We start from the raw sequence: 23,562 nt of genomic DNA on the forward strand, positions 1-23,562 counted from the left end.
AGGAGCTAAGATAAGGTGGCTGTCTCCTGGGTTCATGCATCCAACACGGTCCTCAAATGCTGATTTATCACATAAATGCACACGGTCATTTAGGTTACAGGACCATTTAGCTAGGCCTAAGACCCCTAGACATAGCGAGTGCAGCAAAATCAGTAGGCTAGTTATTGATTTCAGAACACTAGCAAGAAACTTTGTAAAGTTGCCTAAGCATTGAGGTAAGTTATGTACTTTTTTCTCTAGGCTAGCTAACATTTCCCCCTTTCAACATTGTTTTTTWAAGACTGGTTAATCACCATTGCTGCTGTGCAACAAGACAGACATGACATTGATTGACGGACCACATCAAATTTGCTTGCTAGCTAATGACAGATCATGTAAATTTGCCCAGCTAGCTAATAAGCTAACTTTCAGTGGATAAAAATATTTAGTTATCTCTAAATATTGTTTGATTTGCTTGCCAGTGATGATATCAGTAGTCAGACAGACAAGTTTACCAGAACGAGCTTAGACTCAAAATATACTTGTCAATTTCAATCTCTTTCCAAAAGCCTTATCTCTGATGAAGCAAGTTAAATGACACAAGTTGCTTGCTAAGTTAGCTAGCTACATGTCAAGAAAATAGGCTACCCTCACATATCTGAAATTACATGAATACCTATCATGAAAAGCATGCAATTACTTACTGAGGATAGAGCTAAATGTGCACAATTCCTTTCCAAATGATTTTAACATTTGTCAATGGTTTTAGAGGAGCTGGGGGTCTCCCTGCACCACAGCAGGTAAATTTAACTTTCTGCACCATATTGTGACGTTTACATTTACATTTAAGTCATTTAGCAGACGCTCTTATCCAGAGCGACTTACAAATTGGAAAGTTCATACATATTCATCCTGGTCCCCCTGTGGGGAATGAACCCACAACCCTGGCGTTGCAAGCGCCATGCTCTACCAACTGAGCCACACGGGACCGTATTGATAACAACCTATTGTGATCCATTTCAAAGGTGAATTCTCACTAGGTTTCTTTTTGTGACCGTTTTGTGTCAGTCATTTGTAACAAAAAGTGAAAGCTATTAACATGCTCATACTATCAAACTAGATTTTCTGTGTGCCTATTGGTTCCTTCTAGGATTTTGGACAGTTTGTTTTGTGTAAGTATAATGTATGTCTCTTGTCACTTTCAAACAGGCCACGCTCAATCTGTAATTTTTCGCAAACGACCCATCACCAGAGTGTCAGCTATTGACAGAGTGCAAGGTCAGCGTACTGTACACATTTTCAACACATACACCCGCACATGTAAAAGTTACATTCAGCAAGTTTTCTGGAATTCACACTGGATCTGTTAGCTTAAGTTGCTAGATAATTCACAGAGTAATTCAGAAACTTCCAATCAGGTCTCTTTTTTAACTCATAACAATTAAGTCAAATAGAGTTGAAGTCGGAYGTTTACATACCTTTGATTGAAGTCATTTTCAACCACTCCACAAARTTCTTGTTAACAAACTATAGTTTTGGCAAGTTGGTTTTGTGCATAACACAAGTAATGTTTCCAACAATTGTTTACAGACAGATTATTTCACTTATAATTCACTGTATCACAATTCCAGTGGGTCAGAAGTTTAKATACACTAAGTTGACCCTGTCTTTAAACAGCTTGGAAAATTTCAGACAATWWTGTCATGGCTTTAGAAGCTTCTGATAGGCTAATTGACATAATTTGAGTCAATTGCAGGTGTACKTGTGGATGTATTTCAAGGCCTGCCTTCAAACTCAGTGCCTCTTTGCTTGACATCATGGGAAAATCAAAAGAAATCAGCCAAGTTGTAGACCACCACAAGTCTGGTTCATCCTTGGAAGCAATTTCCAAACGCCTGAAGGTAACACGTTCATCTGTACAAACAATAGTACGCGACTATAAACACCATGGGACCACACACCCGTCATACCACTCAGGAAGGAGCCGCATTCTGTCTCCTAGAGATGAACGTACTTTGGTGCAAAAATTGCAAATCAATCCCAGAATAACAACAAAGGACCTTGTGAAGATGCTGGAGGAAACAGGTACAAAAGTATCTATATCCACAGTAAAACAAGTCCTATATCGCCATTCCTTCAGCAAGGAAGAAGCCTCTGCTCCAAAACCGCCATAAAAAAGCCAGACTACGGTTTGCAACTCTGGTCTGATGAAAGAAAAATAGAACTGTTTGGCCATAATGACCATCCTTATGTTTGGAGGAAAAAGGGGGAGGCTTGCAAGCCGAAGAACACCATCCCAACCGTGAAGCATGGGGGTGGCAGCATCATGTTGTGGGGGTGCTTTGCTGCAGGAGGGACTGGTGCACTTCACAAAATAGATGGCATCATGAGGCAGGAAAATTATGTGGATATATTGAAGCAACATCTCAAGACATCAGTCAGGAAGTTAAAGCTTGGTCTTAAATGGGTCTTCCAAATGGACAATGACCCCAAGCATACTTCCAAAGTTATGGCAAAATGGCTTAAGGACGACAAAGTCAAGGTATTGGAGTGGCCATTACAAAGCCCTGACCTCAATCCTATAGAAAATTTGTGGGCAGAACTGAAAAAGTGTGTGCGAGCATGGAGGTCTACAAACCTGACGCAGTTACACCAGCTCTGTCAGGAGGAATGGGCCAAAATTCACCCAGCTTATTGTGGGAAGCTTGTGGAAGGCTACCCGAAACGTTTGACGCAAGTTAAACAATTGAAAGGCAATGCTACCAAATACTAATTGAGTGTATGTAAACTTTTGACCCACTGGGAATGTGATGAAAGAAATAAAAGATTAAATAAATCATTCTCTCTACTATTATTCTGACATTTCACATTCTTAAAATAAAGTGGTGATCCTAACTGACCAAAGACAGGGAATTTTACAAGGATTAAATGTCAGGAATTGTGAAAAACTGAGTTTAAATGTATTTGGCTAAGGTGTATGTAAACTTCCGACTTCAACTATATAACACCCCATTACTTAAATACACATCCAATTCTAGTTTTTCTCGTATTGGTGTTGTGTGGCACTTGGTGAAAAAATTGATTTGTTGGCTCTCCAAAATGTGGCTTGTGTGTGTATAAATAACAGAAGTGACTCGCCTATCAGTGATGTGTGTGTTAGCGGTGAGAGCGGTATGTGTGTGTATGAGTGTGTGTGGGGGGTGAAACGTGTGGATTTTCCCACCGCAGTGCTGTCTCGTTCCCCTCGTTCCCGGTGACAGGTCTGATCAGAAAGTGATGACAGCCTATGATTGTCAAACAGCCTGTCGCTGAGTGGCAGATTGGCTTTGGCATACGCTAACACTCTCCCTCACTCCCCCCTCCCTTTGCCCCCTTCTCCCTGTTTTTGTCACATCTCTGTTTCCTGGCAGTCGGGGCTTAACTTGGAGTGAAAGTAAAAAAAACAAAAAACAACAGACACAGGCAGTGAGCATACCACCAGGGGACCTCAATCTCGGTGTGTTGTTGTGCTAAGGGAGTCATATTCAATGTTGCACGTCAAGGTTCCCACTGTTAGGTGAAATGAAAGCCATCGAAGATAGTGACAATGTGGGAGTCGCAGCTCAGGCTGAAGAAAGAGAGCCGGGTTTGGCGAGTGCCTTGCTCAACTCAAAATAAGGCCTACACCCATCACACTCAATGACTTGACAGGTAGGATATTTCCAGCACATTCTGATAGTCAGTAAAGAGTGTCAAACAGAGTGCATTTCCGGATGATGCACTTCCAGAGATGTCCACTGTAAAAAAAAGAAAAAAAAATACTGTATAGATATTATATATTAAAATAAATATTGAAATATTATAATAAGTGACCATGCTTAAGTGAATAATAACTTTGCCATCCCTAATTTCATTATTTACTGTACCTCGCTACAGCAATCAACCCGGTGTATTAGAACTCAGGATAAGACCCAGACGCAGACAGCTAGAATCACAGATGTTTATTGACCAAACAGGGGGCAGGCAAAATACAGGTCAAGGGCAGGCAGAGGTCCGTAATTCAGGTTAGAGTCAGGAAGGTACAGAACGGCAGGCAGCCTCGGGGTCAGGGCAGGCAGAATGGTCAGAACCGGGGAAACTAGGAAACAGAAACTTGAGGAAACAGGAATACGAGAAAGCACGCTGGTAAGTCCTGACAAGACGAACTGCCAACAGACGAACATAGCACACGGGTATACATGCACAGGGGATAATGGGGAAGATGGGCGATGCCTGGAGGGGGGTGGAGACAAGCACAAAGACAGGTGAAACCGATCAGGATGTGACATTGTGTGCAGTATGGCAATGTCAACAACAATATATGGTTTAAATCTACTATACTATCACAGAGGGCTCAACTTAATAAAAATGAGCTAGTCTTTGCTTCATGTAGAACTGGCCTTTGCATTGCTTCTAGTTATAACCAGGACACAGTGGCTTCACCATCCAACCAGCTACAAGGAGAATGATGGATATATTGGAATGTATCCTTCAGAAGGACCTAAGCCCCACCCCTAACCCTAACACTGACGATAGGAGAATCTCAATTGGTTTTGCTCGACTTCTCACGCCCTCTCTTCTGTCCTCTCCTTGCCTCTTTTTGAAAAAGGCGAAAGGTAATCGAGGAGAGGTGGCGAGGAGAGGAAATGTAGAAACAATTGCGCTTGTATGAACTGAAACTATCCTTCTCCACTCATCAAGCAAATGACATTTACAGAGGAATCCCAAAATATATGTGTAAAGTGGTAAAATAAAATGTAGCTGGTTGTGCCAGGCATTTTATAGATAGAAGACAAGTAACATATCGTTTTTAAATTAGTGGATGCTTTTCTCCTCTGAGAAAACAACAGCTGATTTAAATGGGGTGTGGTGGATTTCGAAACGCTTCTGTGATAGGGAGTCGATAGAATACCGATGAGGTTCCTCAGCGGGGAGGAGGCTATCGAGGAGAAGAGGACACTCTTCCATTCACCTATTAACGAATTGACACTCTCCCCGACCACTCGGGTCACGGAGGAGAGGAGGACGGAGTGAAGGAGAGGACAGATTTTTGCCAGTTGAGAATCTCAGCATCTACGGGACTGAGCCATGCCCACCACCCCTCTGATTGGTCCTCTGGTCAACTGGGACTCTATGGATGCATCTCTATAGTCAGAAGGGGTTTACTCTACTCATCTCCTCTCCTTATCTCCTGTTCTTGATCTTCACTGATCTGAAAACAGAAAGATGTGTTGTCTGCTCTTTCATTTCAGCACAGATGAAAAAGCACAATTAATAGAATTAAAATACTTAAATATTTGTTATCAAGCACTTCGAAACAAGGACTTAAAATCAGCTGATGCTCCCCTGGCTATTTACAGGGGAGCATCCCTGATTTGATTAATCCATTCTGCTGTAATAATATTCAAGCTCACAAAAAATATGATCACCTGGGAATCTGTTTGAAATAAAAAAAAGTATGTGTGACAAAGTATTCTCAAAGTGTGACAAGCTATAGTCCTCTGTCCCTCGCAAACTTTGTTGAAGTCAGCTCTGCTGCTTCAGTCGCAAGATCTGGGACACGGCAAACTCTCGGTGGAGATGTTAGGTAAGATGAAAGTGACAAGCCAGCATCCATCTTCAACTTGTCTATTTATATGTATATTCATATTCATGAGCTATCGGACCATCGCGCCACCATGCATTTAGCGTTATTGTTAAAGGTGAACTTCAGCCTCCCTCCTGGCAGCTGACAGAGAACAATGACTCTAGCTGAGTGACAAAATACCGGCAGGCCTGCGTGCTAAATCATCCACCCTGACTTAGGTGCCTCAGAAGCAGAGGAATCTCATCTGGGGGACTTGTAAAAAATGACTCTCCCCTTCACTTTGGGCATTAAGTGTATTGTTTGTTCCCTTATTAATACATCTCTTTAAGATATATACTGTATGTATAGTAGTTACTGTAGAACAGTAGGCTGAGTTCCGAGGATATGTCCGTTAATTTACGGCCTTCCCGTTTTAACAGACCATGTGACTCCTGCAAACTTTTATCATTGTGTCAGTGTAGAGAGGTCCACGTGCTCGTGTTGGAACTTTTGGCGCGAGGGGGGGAAATGCACTCTTCATAAGCAGGAGAAGGCCGTTAACCTTTAAGCGAATGGATAATTCTAAACAGCACTGTAAAATTAATAGACTCTAAACATCAGCGTCGAAAGCAAGCAGCCTTGTCCACCACTCCATAATCCGTACAGCCGTATATCAGTGGCTCAACGCGTCCATTCATGACAGTTATGGGACATATGCTCTTAAAAAATAAACCATGACAGGACAAAGTGTTTATAGTCGTCTCTTCACACAACATCATGTGCTACGGAGTGAGCTGTGAATGATTGCCCTGTCTCTTAAAGTAAGCTATTACATTGTGTACTGGGATTCAATGAGAAGAGGTGAGTCAGGCACAGTAAGTTACAGTTCGTTTAACTAAACCACTAACATTTTCCATTAATATGGGAAAAGCACAATAATGAGGAAGTTGCCCTTCCCTTCTTTTCGGTTCAAAGGTCACCCCCTGAATTGTAATGGTGATCTTAGTTCTCATCATACACTCCGCTTGTTACTTTTGATGAGGTCATAACGAAGCCTCTCCAGTGCCCACAAAATAACCCTTCCCCCTCTAGTCTTGTTACTACATCAGATAGAGGGGAGCCAGCCATGTACGTGACCCCAGACATACATTATGCATAGATAGACTGATGGATGAGGATGGAGAAGAAACAGTGTGCCTTCAAAGTGACATGGCGGCAGGGATGTCAATGATGTCGGCAGCACCAGCGGCAGGGATACATATCAACATTGCTCCATCAATTTCAAATCAATGGGACATGTTTGTACATACTGTGAGTGCATCTGGTAGGATACAAGTGAGGTTCAGCCTGGTTCTCAGTATGGATGTATGACAATGTATCACTATTTTAGTTAACTTTTTTGTCTGTGTGTGTGTGTGCGTGTGCGTGTGCGTGTGCGTGTGCGTGCGCGTGCGCATGCGCGTGTGTGTGTGTGTGCTGCACTAATGGTGGGGGACAATTAAGTGAATGCGATTGTCGCGGTCATGACAAGTGAATGCTATGAACATGAGACGGATTGGGACTGCAGACTATTGCAGTTCCGATAGGGAAACATATTGCCAATTTGATCAGTCAAAGTGATTGTTGACTCTTAAGAAGGACACTGCAGTTATGGAAAGTGTGTATGACTACCTATCTGGGTTTGTATACGACCATCCATTGAAGAAGGAAGTTCTATCCGCCATCATCCCCCTGGAGTCCCTTCCCCGCGAGATTTCATCTGACAGCATTGCTGTACATAGAAACGCCTTCACCTCTCAGCATTATGCGGATGCACCGTCCGTGGTTCGAGTGAGCCTCGTTCGACAAGTGTCAGCAGCTTGCAGGTTTTTGGCTAATGATGCCGCACTGGCTAGCCCGCTGCCCCTCCGTGGGKTCCCGCAACCAAGAAACGTCCATCTCACTGATTAAAAACAAAACCAACCCCCCACAAAAAAAGCAGGAGGGAACATGAACCACTGTCAAGTCAGACTTGACGAGGACACAAGATCTGTGTCACCTGAATTTACAGGCATAATTATGACAGCCAAGTTGTGATCGCCCGTCTAGGACGTGTCACTTTTTGGAGTTTGCGCTTATTCTCATGTAAATGATGTCAGGAATCAGGATTGGACAGAATGTGAATGAAACTCTAGACGTTACGGGACCCACCACAATGTCCAAGGCTTATATACCAACCATGTGACAGCAGTTTCTCTTGTACCTCGGGGGGTTGGAAAACACATAGACATTCAAATCGGGCAACCTGTGCCAGGAATAGTCCCACATAACAAGGGAATGTCGACAGAATAATGTTATGAACCTCAGACTACGAGAAAGTACGAGCCATCTCTTTTCCTCAGGCCCTAAAGGCTAAATCTACATTTCCTATACACAAATGGGGAAAGAGCTATCTCTGTTATTACGGATGTACACAGGCAACTTTTTTCCTCTTATCAATTTAAGATTTGATTGCTAGAGGAATCCCACTGCAGCAGTAGTAGCTTTTGTTGCCCGTGGAGGCCCTATGCAATTACAGACTGAGGAAATATTATTCAGCCCGGGTGCAATTCAATCATTTAGTCTCGAACGCATGGAAATATATACCGATCTAACCACAATGCATGTGGACTGAGGGAAGAATACATAAATTAGACATAACAAATGTATTTCTACTCATTGTTTGTACATGAGACGGTATATCCCGTCAGTCAGAAATAATAATGGCTTATTCAGTCACTTCTAGGTAAACTAAGACAAAATAAAGGTAAAATAAAAAGTAAAGCTACTCAACGATGAAGAGGTATGCTTTCAGTTGCTTCCAACAGTGACTGATGCCAAAGCGAAGATGCCGTCGTCTGTCATCACCGCACACCTGCGGGTCCTCATAGAAGACGGGCATCATCAAGAAAAGCGTCTGATAGATTTCGAAAACACGGTTTGGCAGCAATCATTATTCTCCAAAGAGATTATTTTGTCACATCTCCATTCTTCATGAGCGTTAGACTCACCCTGATGAATAGCGGCTGCGCTCTATCTCTGAACACGGCTTACTTTTGACAGGGACACAACACTTTACAAGATGGCTCTCGAGTGACTGGGACGATTTCAGCAGGGGAAGATGTGTCAACTAGCATTGGAATTAACTCTCTGTCCGACATGAAGGGTCTTTTTGAGTTTTGAGTTTTGATTTCCTATCTTCAGGCCTAGAGGCCAGGAACTGGCAATGGATAGATCAGCCATATTCAATAGCGGTTCGAATCCGAACCAAGAACAGGGTCATTACAGACCACCGGTTCCAAAAAAAAAAAAAATTAGGGAAGAAAGATGGTGGTTTGTTACTATGGCAATAAATTACAATATCCATCCGGACCTTTGCCATGTATGTTTGACTGGGCCTTCTCAAATAGTAGTTGAGTACCCCTGGGATAGATGACAGAAGTAGAAAGATGTTAGCAACTAATCGTCTAGAATATGATAGGACCATAGCAACAATGCAGAGTGCGCGATGGTGTACATTTTAGGACATCCGTACTCTCTATGACACAAGTCCCTACTGAGATATAGGTGAGGTACATGTTGTTTAACACTGTGGTAAGGATTGTAATTCTTATGTACTTCTAAAGTCTTGCAGGTGATGAGAGCACAAAAATATAAGATGAGTGACATGGGGTTGTTGACATTATTTACAGTTTCCTTTTGTATTCATTTTGTAAGGAGGAAATMAATGTACAATGATATGCCTGCCACAAGTCTCAATCCTTTACATTCCCTGTCCAATTGTCTGGCCACCAATACATCATGGAAACGTGATATTTAAAATAAAATAAAAAGTCTAATTTGCAGTACACTGCAGTGCTCGGACTCKAGATTTTTCATTTTGATTATTGTAAGTCGTAAAAACAAATATAATTCATGATGCCTTCTGCTGTAAACACCCTTTTTTAAAACATCATATTTATGCTGTGGCCTTGTAGGGTAATGTTGATGACATCTAGCCAATTTATTTATCTGTTTTATTTTACAGCAACAACAAACAAATGGAATCGCAAGAGAACAAACATTGTCTGACTGACAGTCGTATTGAGGGGCTGTGTTTGTGTGATGACAGCTCTTCCACAAGACGAGCAAAGGACATCTAGGAAAACCTCTATTCATATTTCCTGTGGTTGAAAGCCATGCTGGTGCATGTGTAAACATCAGGATAGTTTCATTGTTAATTCTGTGATTTTGCTTTTCTATCATGTACGTGTGCCACAGGAGGTTGGTGGCACCTTAGTTGGGGAGGACGGGCTCGTGGTAATGACTGGAGTGGAATCAGTGGAATGGTATGAAATACCATTGGACCAAGTTTGGTAAACCCTGGACTAAACCACTTGACCAGCAACTTCTTGTTTAAAGGGAACTTGATAAGTGGACCGACCACATTTCAGAATTTCTCCAATATATTTGTTCCATTTAAGAATATTTCCACATGTTTGTACCTACTGAACAAACCCCCAGATGTTAGTTTTCCAAAGCAGGGTTTACCCCAATGTTTATGTCTCATGTTGCCTCACAACTTTTCTTCTGTGACTTAAATCCCTTAGTACGTGTTTGTTTTCTTTTATGACTTCCAGGTACTGAACACAAGCTGCTAGGCACCCCGGTTCCTCATTGTTTTGTATGAAGCGCCTCAGGCGAATGTACAAGAGATGTGTGGGGTGGCAGTACTGTGTGTCATCTTAAATACCGTCCGGAAGAAACCTGCCATGCCCCCTTTATCAAGTCCCCAGGTGGCTCAGAAAAATTGGAGGCTTAATTTTATAATACACCTGAAACTGTTAAGTCCCTCACAAATCCTGATTTTAATGACAATACCCCTTATTCTCTGTATTTCGGTGAGAGAAGTGACTAAGCCTACTGTATATTCCCATTTCCTCTGGTAACTTAAATTTGAAGCTATTCCTACTAGGATTAAATGTACTGAGCGTCAAGTCTTTGAGTTCTGATTTTCCCAAGTAGTCAGATGTTATTGACAAAGAAACTCATCTCTCACTGTAATATACAATGTTTATGTTACCAGTTCCATCTAACTCAATCATTGGATTGGGCAGAGGAATATTAGACATTGCAATCATCAAAATAACAAGTTTATTTCTCCACCAGTCAGACTGTGGTAAATGTGATACTATTTAACCAATGATTTGCCGCATATGACATACATACACACTTTTGACTATGTTATGACATCTGTCATTACCAATCCATGACATTCAACAGAGATTCGTAATATTATTCGATTGACAACTGTGTTTGTCCGTTCAAGTAAAAGAGCGTTTGAGATGATCGTGCACTCAATGCATATTTGCTCTCATACCCATTATTTTTATTTTTTCTGTGGCCCTGTGTCCATGACACATAATTTGTCCGTAATTGAGTTGACAGAAGTAAACGTTGGATTCCTGAAAGGAAACTGACATTTATCAAATAAGCGGGAGGCCCACGAATKCCCCCGGAATCCATTTGGGGATCGCACGAGGCAAGCCATGCACATCTGCTTAAACTGTGCCTATCTCCCAATGTTGCTGTCTGCTCCACAGGTAGCTGCATTGTGGCGTTACTTACGATTACAGTGATTTACATAGTCTAAGTACTAGAACCATGCTAAGATCCTTAACAAGAGGGAGGCCATCACTAGAACCAACAAAGTGCTATCTGCTATAGAAGATAGAGAAGATTAGCCCTTTCCAGCAGTCAATGACCAAAAGCGCCCTCTTTTGCCTCATGGGTTATGTTAATATTTTGTATAATTTCATAATTAATAAAGATGTTTATATATATATTTTTATATATTTCAGTCCTCTGTGATGTATATAAAGTGTATTATTGGTATGCAAACTCAAATTGTTATACATTTAAACTCTATATCTGACATGGTACAGGTGTCTTCTTTTTTTAACCCTCTTAAGGGTAAAAAATGACCCGCCACTATGTAAAACATCAGAGAAAACCCACCAACATTATATTTTTTCAACTTGAAATTTGATGACTTTTCCTAGTGACCCCAACATTAGAAAATAAGAAACATGGCCTTTGTTCATATTTCCATGACAGCTGTACACAACCAGGGTACAAAGATTGTCTTTGGGTCAAAATCATTTACACACCACAAAAACCACAAAGACACARACACAATGAGAAATTGAGATTTTGTGTGCTACTGATTGAACTCAGCAAGCAGCTCCTGAAGAGGAAGATCACCATGGCTGGCACAGTTAGAAAGAAAAAGCCTGAGCTCCCCCCTGCACTCTTCACAACAAAGGGGAGAGAGGCCTTCTCATCAAAGTTTGCCTTCACCCCCACCACCACTCTAGTTTCTTACCTCCCAAAGAGGAACAAGAATGTGGTCCTCCTGAGCACACTGCACAAAACGGCTGAGATCAGTCATCGTGAGGACAGGAAGCCAGCCATCATCCTGGACTACAACCACAACAAAGGAGACGTGGACAACCTGGACAGCTGTAGGATGATGACTGCCCGCTGGCCCCTGGTCATATTCCATAACATAATTGATGTGTCCTCATACAATTCCTTCATGATATGGAACAAGATCAACCCTACCTGGATGCCTGATAAGCGGAACAAGAGGAGGGTGTTCCTGGAGCAACTGGAAAAGGCATTGTAGCCCCACACATTCAAAGAAGGGAGCGCCTCCCTCGCACAGCAGCCTCTGCAGCGCTTGTTAAAGCTGTTCAGGGGGCTGAATCTTGTCCTGATCCACCTGAGGCTGCAGCTGGGGCAGGCAAGAGGAGGAAATGCCAATTTCCCCCCCAAAGAAGGACTGTAAAACAAATACTATGTGCTGCAAATGTCAGAAATACATCTGCAAAGTCCATGCACACACACTTGCATATTGTCCTACATGTGCTAATTAGAGTTGATTGATTTATGTTCTTCACATTTTTGTTTTGTATCTATTATCTTATTTTATTCTTATTTATTGCTGTTGTTTATACACCTCGTGGGTGGGGGCAATGGTTAAAAAAATGGGATAAGACTAGTATTTCTAGTTGAATTCCTCATTGTACAGTATATAAGAATAAATCACAATGTTGCCAAAAAAGTTCAAGACTTGTTTCCCTTCAATAAAATGCATTCAAAGCTACTTTCTGCACATTTCTGCTACTTTCTTAGGCTATACAAGTGCTATCTCTTGCTAAAAAAATGAAAGTTTACACCTATGCAGTACCTTTAGCAATAATAATGATAATAATATTAAACCTAAAACAATTATGACAGGTGTGTTATAATAAAAATGAGTGGTGTCCACTGATTAAATGCAGTCTTTCTGCATTGTGAAGAGGGACAACTCCTCATCCGAGGAGGAGGAATTAGACAGCCATTACAGAACCACCCACCAAACAAGGATCAAGCAGCGTGAGAGGAACCAGCAGCAGCGGCCAAAAAAAACAGGACTCGTGGACTTGGGAGGAGTAGATTCTGGACGGAAAGGCGACCCGGGCTCAGACAGGGGAATATCGCCCTCTTTTGAAGAGAGGAGGCAGCTAAAGCCCAGAGCGGTGGTAGAGATGGCAAGCAAGGAGACGTTGGCTGGAAACCGAAAAGAAACCCCAAAAATGTCTTCGGGGGCTAAAAGGAGATGTGGCGAAGTCAGGTAGGAGACCTGCACCTACAAAAATATCCCTGTTACTTACCGTGGAGAGCGAGAGTACGGGCAGACACCGATGTTACGCAGTAGAGCGCATGGTGTTCTGTACGTGTTCAGAGCCCGGTGCGGTACATACCAGCTCCTCATATCGGCCGGGCCAGTTTGAGGATTGAGCCCGTGTCATGAAGCCAGGCCCAACGCATCTGGCCACCAGGTGTCTCCTCGGGCCGCTTACATGGCACCAGCCTTTACGCATGGTGCTCCCCGTTCGCCCTACATAGCCCGGTGCAGTTATTCCACCTCCCCGCAACTGGTCGGGCACGGCATACAACCAGGTAAGGTTGGCAGGCTCAATGCTCAAGGGAGCCATACGCCTGCACGGTCCGGTATTTCCCGGCGGCCACTCCCACCCAGCCCAGTACCACCAGGCCTACACCACGCAGCCCCAGGCTTCCTGTTGCGTCTCCAGAGCCCTGTTCCTCCTCCACGCACTAGCCCTGTGGTGCGTGTTCTCCAGCCCCCATTACCACCCAGTGCTACCACCACGCACCAAGCCTCCTGTTACGACTGTTCCTTTCTCCCCGCCACTAGCCTGATGAGTGCGTGTCCTTAGCCCGGTTACCTCCAGTTCCGGTACCACCACCAGGCCTATAGTACGCTTTGAGAGTCCAGGTGTTGCCCTGTGTGTTCCCCGCACTAGCCTGATGGTGCGTTGTCCTTAGCCCGGTACCTCTCAGTTCCGGTACCACGCACCAGCCTACAGTGCCGCCCTTCAGCCGGCCAGAGTCTCCGTCTGCCCAGCGCTATCTGAGCCATCCGATCTGCCCAGCGCCATCTGAGCCATCCGTCTGCCCAGCCCGCCATCTGAAGCCATCCGTCTCCAGCGCATCTATTTTGAGCCATCCGTCTGCCCGCCGCCATCTGAGCCATCCGTCTGCCCAGCGCCATCTGAGCCATCGCTGCCCAGCGGCCATCTGAGCCATCGTCTGCCCCCGAGCCATCGAGCCGTCCGTCTGTCCCGAGCCATTAGAGCCGCCCGTCTGTTCCCGAGCCGTCAGAGCGTCGTCAGTCAAAAAGGAGCCGCTAGAGCCTCCAGCTCAGCCAGGATCGCCAGAGCCGCCAGTCAGCCAGGATTCTGCCAGAGCTGCCAATCAGCCAGATCTGCCAAGGAAGCGCCAAATCAGCCAGATCGCCAGCAGCCAGGATCCGCCAATCAGCCAGGATCCGCCAGAGCCGCCAATCAGCCAGGGATCCGCCAGAGCCGCCAATCAGCGCCAGGATTCCGCCAGAGCCGCCAATCAAGCAGGATACCGCCAGTCAGCCAGGATCCGCCAGAGCCGCCAGTCAGCCAGCGATCTGCCAGAGCCGCCGTGAGCCATGAAGCAGCCAGAGCCGTCAGAACGAGCCATGAGCAGCCAGAGCCGTCAGCGAGCCAATGAGCAGCCAGAGCCGTCAGCGAGCCATGACAGCCAAGAGCCGTCAGCGAGCCATGAGTAGCCAGAGCCGTCAGACGAGCCATGAGCAGCCAGAGCCGTCAGCGAGCCATGAGCAGCCAGAAGCCGTCAGCCAGTCCGCGAGCTTCCCGACCCTCAGTCCGCGAGCCTCCCATCCCTCAGTCCGTAGCTGCCCTACAGTCCTGAGCTGCCCTACAGTCCGAGCCTGCCCTAACAGTCCGGAGCTGCCACTCAGTCCGGAGCTGCACTCAGCCGAGCTGCCACTCAGTCCGGAAGCTCCACTCAGTCCGGAGTTGCCACTCAGTTCCGGAGCTGCCACTCAGTCCAGAGCTGCCACTAGTCTGACTACTCTCTTGCTCCTGAGCTACCCCTACTGTCTGAGCTTACTTCCGTCCTGAGCTACCTCTCTGCTCCTGGGTTGTCGTATATTAGGAGGGGCCTTGGTGAGGGGTTCCTGGGACCATGGTTGGGGGCGAGGGTCGCCACTCACGCGACGCTAAGGAGGGGACAAAGACAATGGTGGAGTGGTTGTCCTCAGGTCCTGCGCCGGAGCCGCCACCGCGGAGAGATTTCCACCCAGACCTCCCCTTGAGTTTTAGGGGTGCCGACCGGAGTTCGCACCTTGAGGGGGGGGTTATGTCACGTTCCTGACCTGTTTTCTCTTGTTTTTGTATGTGTTTAGTTGGTCAGGGCGTGAGTTGGGATGGGCATTCTATGTTTTGTGTTTCTATGTTGGGTGCAATGTGTTGCCTGATATGGTTCTCAATTAGGGGGCAGGTGTTTTACGTTTCCTCTGATTGAGAACCATATTAAGGTAGGCTGTTCACACTGTTTGTTTGTGGGTGGTTGTCTCTTGTGTCCGTATATGTTACCACACGGGACTGTTTCGTTTTGTCGTTCGTGTATGTAGTTTGTTCCTGTTCGTGCGTTCTTCGTATATTGTAAGTTCTCAAGTCCAGGTCTGTCTACATCGTTTATTTGTTTTGTAGTTTGTTAAAGTGTTTTCGTGTTTCGTCTTTACTTTAATAAACATCATTATGTCCACATTCAACGCTGCATTTTGGTCCGACCCTTACTCCTCCTCCTCATCCGAGGAGGAGGAATTAGACAGCCGTTACAACATAACCATATGTGTGAGGTGTATACTTTTGTTTCAAAGTAGATTTAAGACTACTAAGAATACCTCTGTGTGACCCTAATTTAGCCCACTGCAGTAAAAGGTTAACAGGCGCTATGATGCTAAAATCACTAGTATGTCGAACCCATTGTCATTTCAAATATCTTCAAAGTGCAGCTTGTTTTTTGTTGGTCCAGGAGACAAATTCCCTCGTTGCTGTGACTCTATTAATGCTCATTGGTGTGTGTCTTTAAGAGGCTAACACAAAATATACAATGTGAAATAGTCAATATGAGTGTCTCTAATCAGTGATAGACAAACTACATACGAAAGGTTATGTCTTGACCACTTAAAATACATTTTTGCTGAGGGTCTGGTTACCTTCAAGCCGAGAATTGATATATCCATTAAGAGTAAATCAATATTTTCCTGATMCTACATTGCCTTGTTAAAAAAATCTCCAAGATAAATAACAAAGCAGAATACAGGTTTAAAGTTTATTTTACAATTGCAGAAACAAAACAATACTTTCGTGATTTAGAGGATAGAATTTTGAACAGTATTAATGATACAACATTGAAATGTATAATTTCTTGTGCATTGCATGTTTATTTTGACATACAGTACCATGCACCAGAAGAGATGCCTGCGTAGTTACATTTAATTATGTAAACCACACTGAAGGACCTACTTTTCATTGAAAAAAAGGACATGTTCTGGCTCTACAGTATATATACAGTATACAGTGCCATCGGAAACTAATCAGACCCCTTGACTTTTTCCAWTTTTTTTTWACGTTACAGCCTTATCCTAAAATGGATTAAATAAATACAAATCCTCAGCAATCTACACACAACACTCCATAATGACAAAGCAAAAACAGGTTTTTCAATTMTTTTGCAAATTTAAAAATAAAAAGCTGAAATACCTTATTTACATAAGTATTCAGACCCTTTCCTATGAGAATTGAGCTCAGGTTTATCCTGTTTCCATTGATCATCCTTGAGATGTTTCTACAACTTGGAGTCCACCTGTGTAAAATTCAATTGATTGGACATGATTTGGAAAGGCACACACCTGTCTATATAAGGGCCCACAGAGCAAAAACCAAACCATGAGGTCGAAGGAATTGTCCGTAGAGCTCCGAGACAGGATTGTGTCGAGGCACAGATCTGGGGAAAGGTACCAAAAAAATTATGTAGCATTGAAGGTCCCCAAGAACAAAATGGCCTCCATCATTCTTAAATGGAATAAGTTTGGAATCGCCAAGACTCTTCCTAGAGCTGGCCACCCGGCCAAACTGAGTAATCGAGGGAGAAGGGCCTTGGTCATGGAGGTGACCAAGAACCCGACAGAGCTCCAGAGTTCCTCTGTGGAGATTGGAGAACCTTCCAGAAGGACAACCATCTCTAAAGCACTCCACCAATCAGGCCTTTATGGTAGTGGCTAGACGGAAGCCACTCCTCAGTAAAAGGCACATGACAGTCCYCTTGGAGTTTCCCYAAAGGCACCTAAAGATTCTRAGACTATGAGAAACAAGATTATCTGGTCTTGATGAAACTAAGATTGAACTCTTTGGCCTGAATGCCAAGCATCACTTCTGGAGTAAACCTGGTACCATATTTCAGCAGCAGGGACTGGGAGACTAGTCAGGATCGAGACAAAGATGAATGGAGCAAAGTACAGAGAGATCATTGATGAAAACCTGCTCCAGAGCGCTCAGGACCTCAGACTGGGGCGAAGGTTCACCTTCCAACAGGACAACGACCCTAAGCACACAGCCTAGASAACGCAGGAGTGGCATTGGGACAATTCTCTGAATGTCCTTGAGTGGCKCAGCCAGAGCCCGTACTTGAACCCGATCAAACATCTCTGGAGACCCGAAAATAGCTGCACAGCAACGCTCCCCATCTAACCTGACAGAGCTTGAGATGATCTGCAGAGAAGAATGGGAGAAACTCCCAAAATACAGGTGTGAAAAGCTTGTAGCATCATACACAAGAAGATTCTAGGTTCTAGATTCTGTAATTGCTGCCAAAGGTACTTRAACAAAGTACTGAGTAAAGGGTCTGAATACTTATGTAAATGGGATATTTCAGTTTATTTGTAATAAATTAGCAACATTTTATAAAATCCTGTTTTGCTTTGTAATCATGGGGTATTATATGTAGATTGATGAGTGGGGAAAAAACAATTTAATACATTTTAAAATAAGGCTGTAACCTACCAAAATGTGGAAAAAGTCAAGGGGTCTGAATACTTTCTGAAGGCACTGTATATACTATTTATACCTATATATAGTTAATTGTATATTTTTTCCATATTTCTCTATAAAATGACAATATAAAAATGCACACAGTACAAATGTTGAGCTGCAGCAAATAGCAAGATATGACATACATTTACACACGCTTGCTGATCATTTATGTATGTATCCTTTTAAAACTTAATTTACAAGTTGAAACTGAAACTGCACATAATACAAAGAAACGTGGTATCAAAGCAAATATTTCAATACCAGCATTAAATAATACTTGATTAGTGAAACAAATACTGTATGCAGAGAAAAGCTAAACAAATGAGTATTCTGTTCTTTCTGTAGTTTGCCATTTGACCTACACGTCATCCTTTAAAATGTTACATCCCTTACGCAATGTTGAGGTGATCAGGAGAAGAGAGTCTAAATGTCTAAATGTCATCTTACCATGGAGTTTATTTTAACAACCCTAATGTATACCTCATCATAGTACCCCAAAAGCACTCATGTAAAGTGCAGAAATCCTAATTCATTTTTGATTAGTTGTAAACAACTAAACACCTTCATATCGATCATATATTTGCAGAATTTGTGGTTTTGTTCAACATTTCTTTTAAATGTTAGTTTCATCTTAAAGGGATACTTTGTGATTTTGGAAATTATGCCCTTTATCTATACTGAACGAAAATATAAACYCAACATAAAGCAACATGCAACAATTTAAAAGATTTTACTGAGTTACAGTTCATATACGGAAATCAGTCAATTTAAATAAATTCATTAGGCCCTAATCTATGGATTTCACACGACTAGGCATGGGTGGGCTACTTGGAAGSCAGGCCCAGCCAACCAGAATGAGTTTTTCCTCACAAAAGGGCTTTATTACAGACAGAAATACCCCTCCCAGACGATCACACAGGTGAAGCTGTATGTGGAGGTCCTAGGCTGGCGTTGTTACACTTTGTCTGTGGTTGTGAGGCCAGTTGGACAAATTGCTAAATTCTCTAAAACAACATTGGAGGTTGGKTTATGGTGGAGAAATTAACATTAAATTATCTGGCAACAGCTCTGGTGGACATTCCTGCAGTCAGCATGCCAATTGCACACTCCCTCAAAACTTTGGACATCTGTGGCATTATGTGATAAAATGGCACATTTTAGAGTGGCCTTTTATTGCCCCCACCACAAGGTGCACCTGTGTAATGATCATGCTGTTTAAMCAGCTTCTTGATATGCCACACCTGTTAGGTAGATGGATTATCTTGGCAAAGGAGAAATGCTCACTAACCGGGATGTAAACAAATGTGCGCACAACATTTTTGAAATTAATATTTTTGTGCGTATGGAACATTTCATGGATCTTTTATTTCAGCTCATGAAACATGGGACCAACACTTTACATGTCGCGTTTATATTTTTGTTTAGTGTACTTCCCCAGTCAGATGAACTAGCATGCTAGCAGATACTCACAGACTTCCAGTCATTGCGCTAACGCTAGGTAGCATTGGCTCGAGAAACTACCTCAAACTTCCTTCATACTGGACACAGAAGCATAAAAATGGTATCCACGAGTTCATCGAACTCTGGGGAAGTAGATAAGTAGCCTCATTGCCAAAATCCRAAAGTATCCCTTTAATTCACTGAAAKACATGCACAGACAAAAGATCATATAAATAATCTGCAAAATGTGTGTTCAATTTCAAAATTAAATAAAATCCAAAACAGAACATGGCCCAGTTTTAATGACAGCAGTTACTTCGGACTGATTCCAAAGTCTCAGTTAAGATGCAGTGCAGTATTGAGATATAGTGCAACGATTCAGTAATCAGTCATATCATCAGCTTTTGTCCAGCTCAATTATGCTTTATCAAACTTTTCTAGTTCAGTGACAAAGATCAGGTGGTCCTCCGGAGACTTGCCATGCGTTTTGCTAAGGTGCAGTTTGACTGCATGCTTGCTGACAAAGGTCCGATTGCACAGCTTGCACTGAAATACAGAGCATGAGTCTTCCTCATTAAGTCCCAGGGAACTGAACGTTTTCTCCGTTATCATTCTGGTAACTGCCTGCTGCTCTCTAAGGTGATCTATGGAAAGCTTGGAGAGGTCCTTCATGCTGAAGCCTAAGTGGGACTCCAAATGGTTTATGTAAGAGGAAGGAGTCCTAAACTGAGAGGCACAGTCACTGCACAGAAACAGGGTCTGGCCCGAGTCAATGTTTTTCAGGAATTTTGTCCCGCCTGTCCGCCTCAGCTGGTACTTGACATTGGCCAGCCAATGGGAGATCGTGGTCATGGAGAGACCAGTGAACTTGCAGATATGGACCCGCTCCTGGGGGCCGAGGTCAGTCATGACGAACTTGCCGTCAGACGTCTCCTGGAGACAGGAGGTAAACTGGGCCTGAAGGATGAGGAGGTGCTGAGGATTCCAGTTGGACTGCCGGCCTTTCCTTTTCTGGAATGCAGAGAGCTCCTCCAAGCCATCCTCGAAGGCGCTGTTGTCCGCGTCAGATTTCTCAGAGATGGAGGATGGGGTGGACGATTTCGGTGTCAGACGGCCGGTCAGGTTCTTGACCATGTCGGAGATGTCCATCAAAGCATTTTCCCGTAAAGGGGACGAGAGAGATTCAGACAAGCTTGAGAGAATAGGCCTGTTGCTGTTATTGGTATTACAGTTGTTATTGTTGTTCGGCGTAGTGGAGGTGCTGTTAGCGGTGCGTCCATTCGTGTTTTTGGATTTTGTCAAGTCCATGGGCTGGTCATCATTGTCATAGAATCGATTGATTGACTCAACTTGCTTGACCTGATTGGAGTTGTTCATGGGCTTCTCCATCATGTTGTTACTGATCTTGTACAGCATTGCCAGAGGGTCTAGAAAGGGGGTGGCTGTCTTTGAGGCCTTTCCCAAGTGATTGTTCATGATGGACTGCAACGCACTGAGAGGGTTGACAAAAGACTGCTCAGGTGAATGATCCGTGATGATTCCCAAGCTGTTACAGCCATTGCCGACTACCGTTTTTGGCACATCTGTTCCGTTCTTCATCGGCGGATCCGCTCTGCTGTCTTTTGCCTCTCRCTCTCTGCTTCTAGGCTCGCTCTTATCCTCTACATCAATGTTTTTCACCGGATTGTTAAAGCTATCCGGCATGGGTGACCCCTTCCTCTCCTTGGACAGTGGGGACGATGACTTGGTAGAGCTCACTTTGCATTTATTTTCTGAGGCCTTCTCGTCCTTCTCCTTCTTCACAGAGACCTTCCCTGTGACTTTTTCCACCAGCTCCTCCATGGCAAGCACATTGTTCTTGTGTCTTGGAGGTGGGGAATGACTGACCGGTGAATGGATCAGATTGCTGGAGTCAGAGGCCATCACCTTCAAGCTGCTAGTGCTGAACAATGGTTGAACCACCTGGACACTCTGCATTGAGGACTTCAGAGACCCCTGGAGCTGGTAGGCAGCGTGGATGCTAGGGTAGCCAGCACCACCCCAGGTGGGCGTCCCAGTCTGGGCCTTGCTGATTGCACTTGACACTGTGAACTCTAAGGACTTCAGGATATCCAGACCTCCTTTGGGAGTCTCTTCRAGGTCTTCCTCTGTGAGATACTTGTAATGTCCAGCCTTGCCAGCTTTCTCACTTTTCTCAGTCAGATCCTCTTTCTCTTCTTTGATCTTATTCTCTGGTTCACTCATCTCCATTTTCTCATGTTCCTCCCTTTTCTCTTCAGTGTGGGAGGAGTGCAGGAGAGGAGAATCGGGCTGTGACTTCACATTGGGAGCAGGCAGTCGTGTAGAGGTCGGCGGGAGAGGAATGGACTGTATCTTTTCCTCAACCAGGGGGTCAAACACCAACTGCTTCCCCTTTTTGGACGCTGTGTTGGTCACTTTCAAAAAGTGTCCTGTGACCATCATGTGGGCTGTCAGTTGTTGCAGGGTGTCGTGGGAACTCCCGCACTCCATGCATTTGAGGATCTGGGCCTTGCGAGCCTCAAACTGCCAGGTGTAACTGGCGCCATTTTGGTAGCCGTAGCGGTTATTCGCTGTGACATAGGGGTTAACCACTTTCTGGTCTTTCGTGGTCTCCCCGAGGTGTACACCAGGTGTGTTGTGTACAGACTCTGGAGAGCACGGGGACACCAAGTCATGAAATGCTCTTTTTCTGGTAGGTGGCACCAGCTTTGAGGTGAGGGCTGGCATGGGTTCTTTGAGAGGCACTTTCTGGTAGTGTTTTGTTTTGATCATGTGGACGCTCAGGTCCTGCAGGGATTCAAAGGAGTGGCCGCAGTACATGCACTTGAGAACCTTTTGAGCGTCCTCCTTGCCTTCCATCTCCATGAGGGAGCGCTTACGTGGCTTGGACCACCTCTTTCCCCGCTCCTCCTCCTTGTCCTTGTTGTCATCACGGTAGTGGCCTGACTCATTCATGTGTACCGTGAGCCCCACCAGCGTGTCATAGGCTCCGCTGCAGTCCTTGCACCGGAACTTGCTGGCACCGGTGAACACCGGGCCGTAGAGCTTGTTGTGCTGCCGGTACAGCTGCACAGTGCTGAAGAGGCTCGGCTCGGGGAGGAGATTATATGGTGTATGCTGCAGGGTTTTGGCCAAAGCCGCTTGGTGCCAGTCGTAGGTCACTCCACCGGTGCTGCCAGTGCTGACACCAGTGCCATTGTTGTTAGTGTTAGCGGTACTTCTAGCGGTAGTGTTGCTGGTAGTGTTGGTAGGGGCAGAGGTGTTGCTGCTGCTGTTGGTGTGGTTATTATTGTTCACAAGTCTGATAGTATTACTGTTGGCGATACCATTGCTCCCCTTGTGGCTGCTTCCATTGCTGTTGCTGATCACACTGATGACCTTGTTGCTGTTGCTGTTACTTCTTAGCATGTCCTTGGTGATGCTGGACCAAGAGGCGTCCGAGATCAGGTTTGCATAGACGGCTTTCATCTGCGCCAGGCTGTCCTGCAGAGACAGGCCATTGGGGATCTTTAGGTGGTCTTCTCCTCCTCTGACTGCCTCCTCCTTATCCAGTCCGTCCTTGGAGCGAGTGCTCTGGAAGTCGGTAAGCTGGTCGCTGGTATCGCTGAGAGGAGAGGCATAGCCGGCGTCGGGGTTGGTGCCATTGCTGAACGGGGAGTTCTGGAAGCTGAATTGATCCCCGGCATCGTCATCCTCGTTACAGAGGTACTCGCCGTCCTGTCCATCCAAGGAGAGCCCATCATCTTGCAGGTGCTCCTCATCGATCTTGTCATCAGCCTTAAACTCGTCCTCGTCCCCATAAGCTGAGAAACACAAGATGAGAGAAAAAAGGGACATCAGGCAACTCATTGGGGCAGAACATTCCTAGTGGCACCACTCAAATTGGTCAGATGTGTCCACCTGATGTGTATAAAGATTCTCGATGTTTGTATCCCATAATGTGTGTTTAATGTGTGTATACCACGCATCCATGCGTGTATCTCTGAATGTGTAAAGAGTGGGTGAGTGTCATGATTCTTAAGAGATTTTTGTCAATAGTCC

General features: G+C 44.5%; 1 protein-coding gene across 2 annotated transcripts in view; it reads right to left on the reverse strand.

The window, feature by feature from the left end:
- The window catches only part of LOC111956180 (teashirt homolog 1-like), a 445,767-nt gene that overhangs the window by 393,600 nt on the left and 28,605 nt on the right, over positions 1-23,562 (reverse strand). The window contains exon 2 of one of the 2 annotated variants that reach the window (XR_011474539.1): positions 19,107-23,324. Coding sequence is in view for 1 of the 2 variants with exons in the window: in XM_023976630.2 (XP_023832398.1) it covers positions 19,918-23,324 (3,407 nt within the window). In the remaining variant the exon portion in view is untranslated. Of the gene's footprint in view, positions 1-16,286; positions 23,325-23,562 lie in introns of those variants that run through there. The other variant, XM_023976630.2, reaches the window with a different exon arrangement.

This window comes from Salvelinus sp. IW2-2015, linkage group LG31 (genome assembly GCF_002910315.2).
Source record: "Salvelinus sp. IW2-2015 linkage group LG31, ASM291031v2, whole genome shotgun sequence".
Classification (NCBI taxonomy): domain Eukaryota; kingdom Metazoa; phylum Chordata; class Actinopteri; order Salmoniformes; family Salmonidae; genus Salvelinus; species Salvelinus sp. IW2-2015.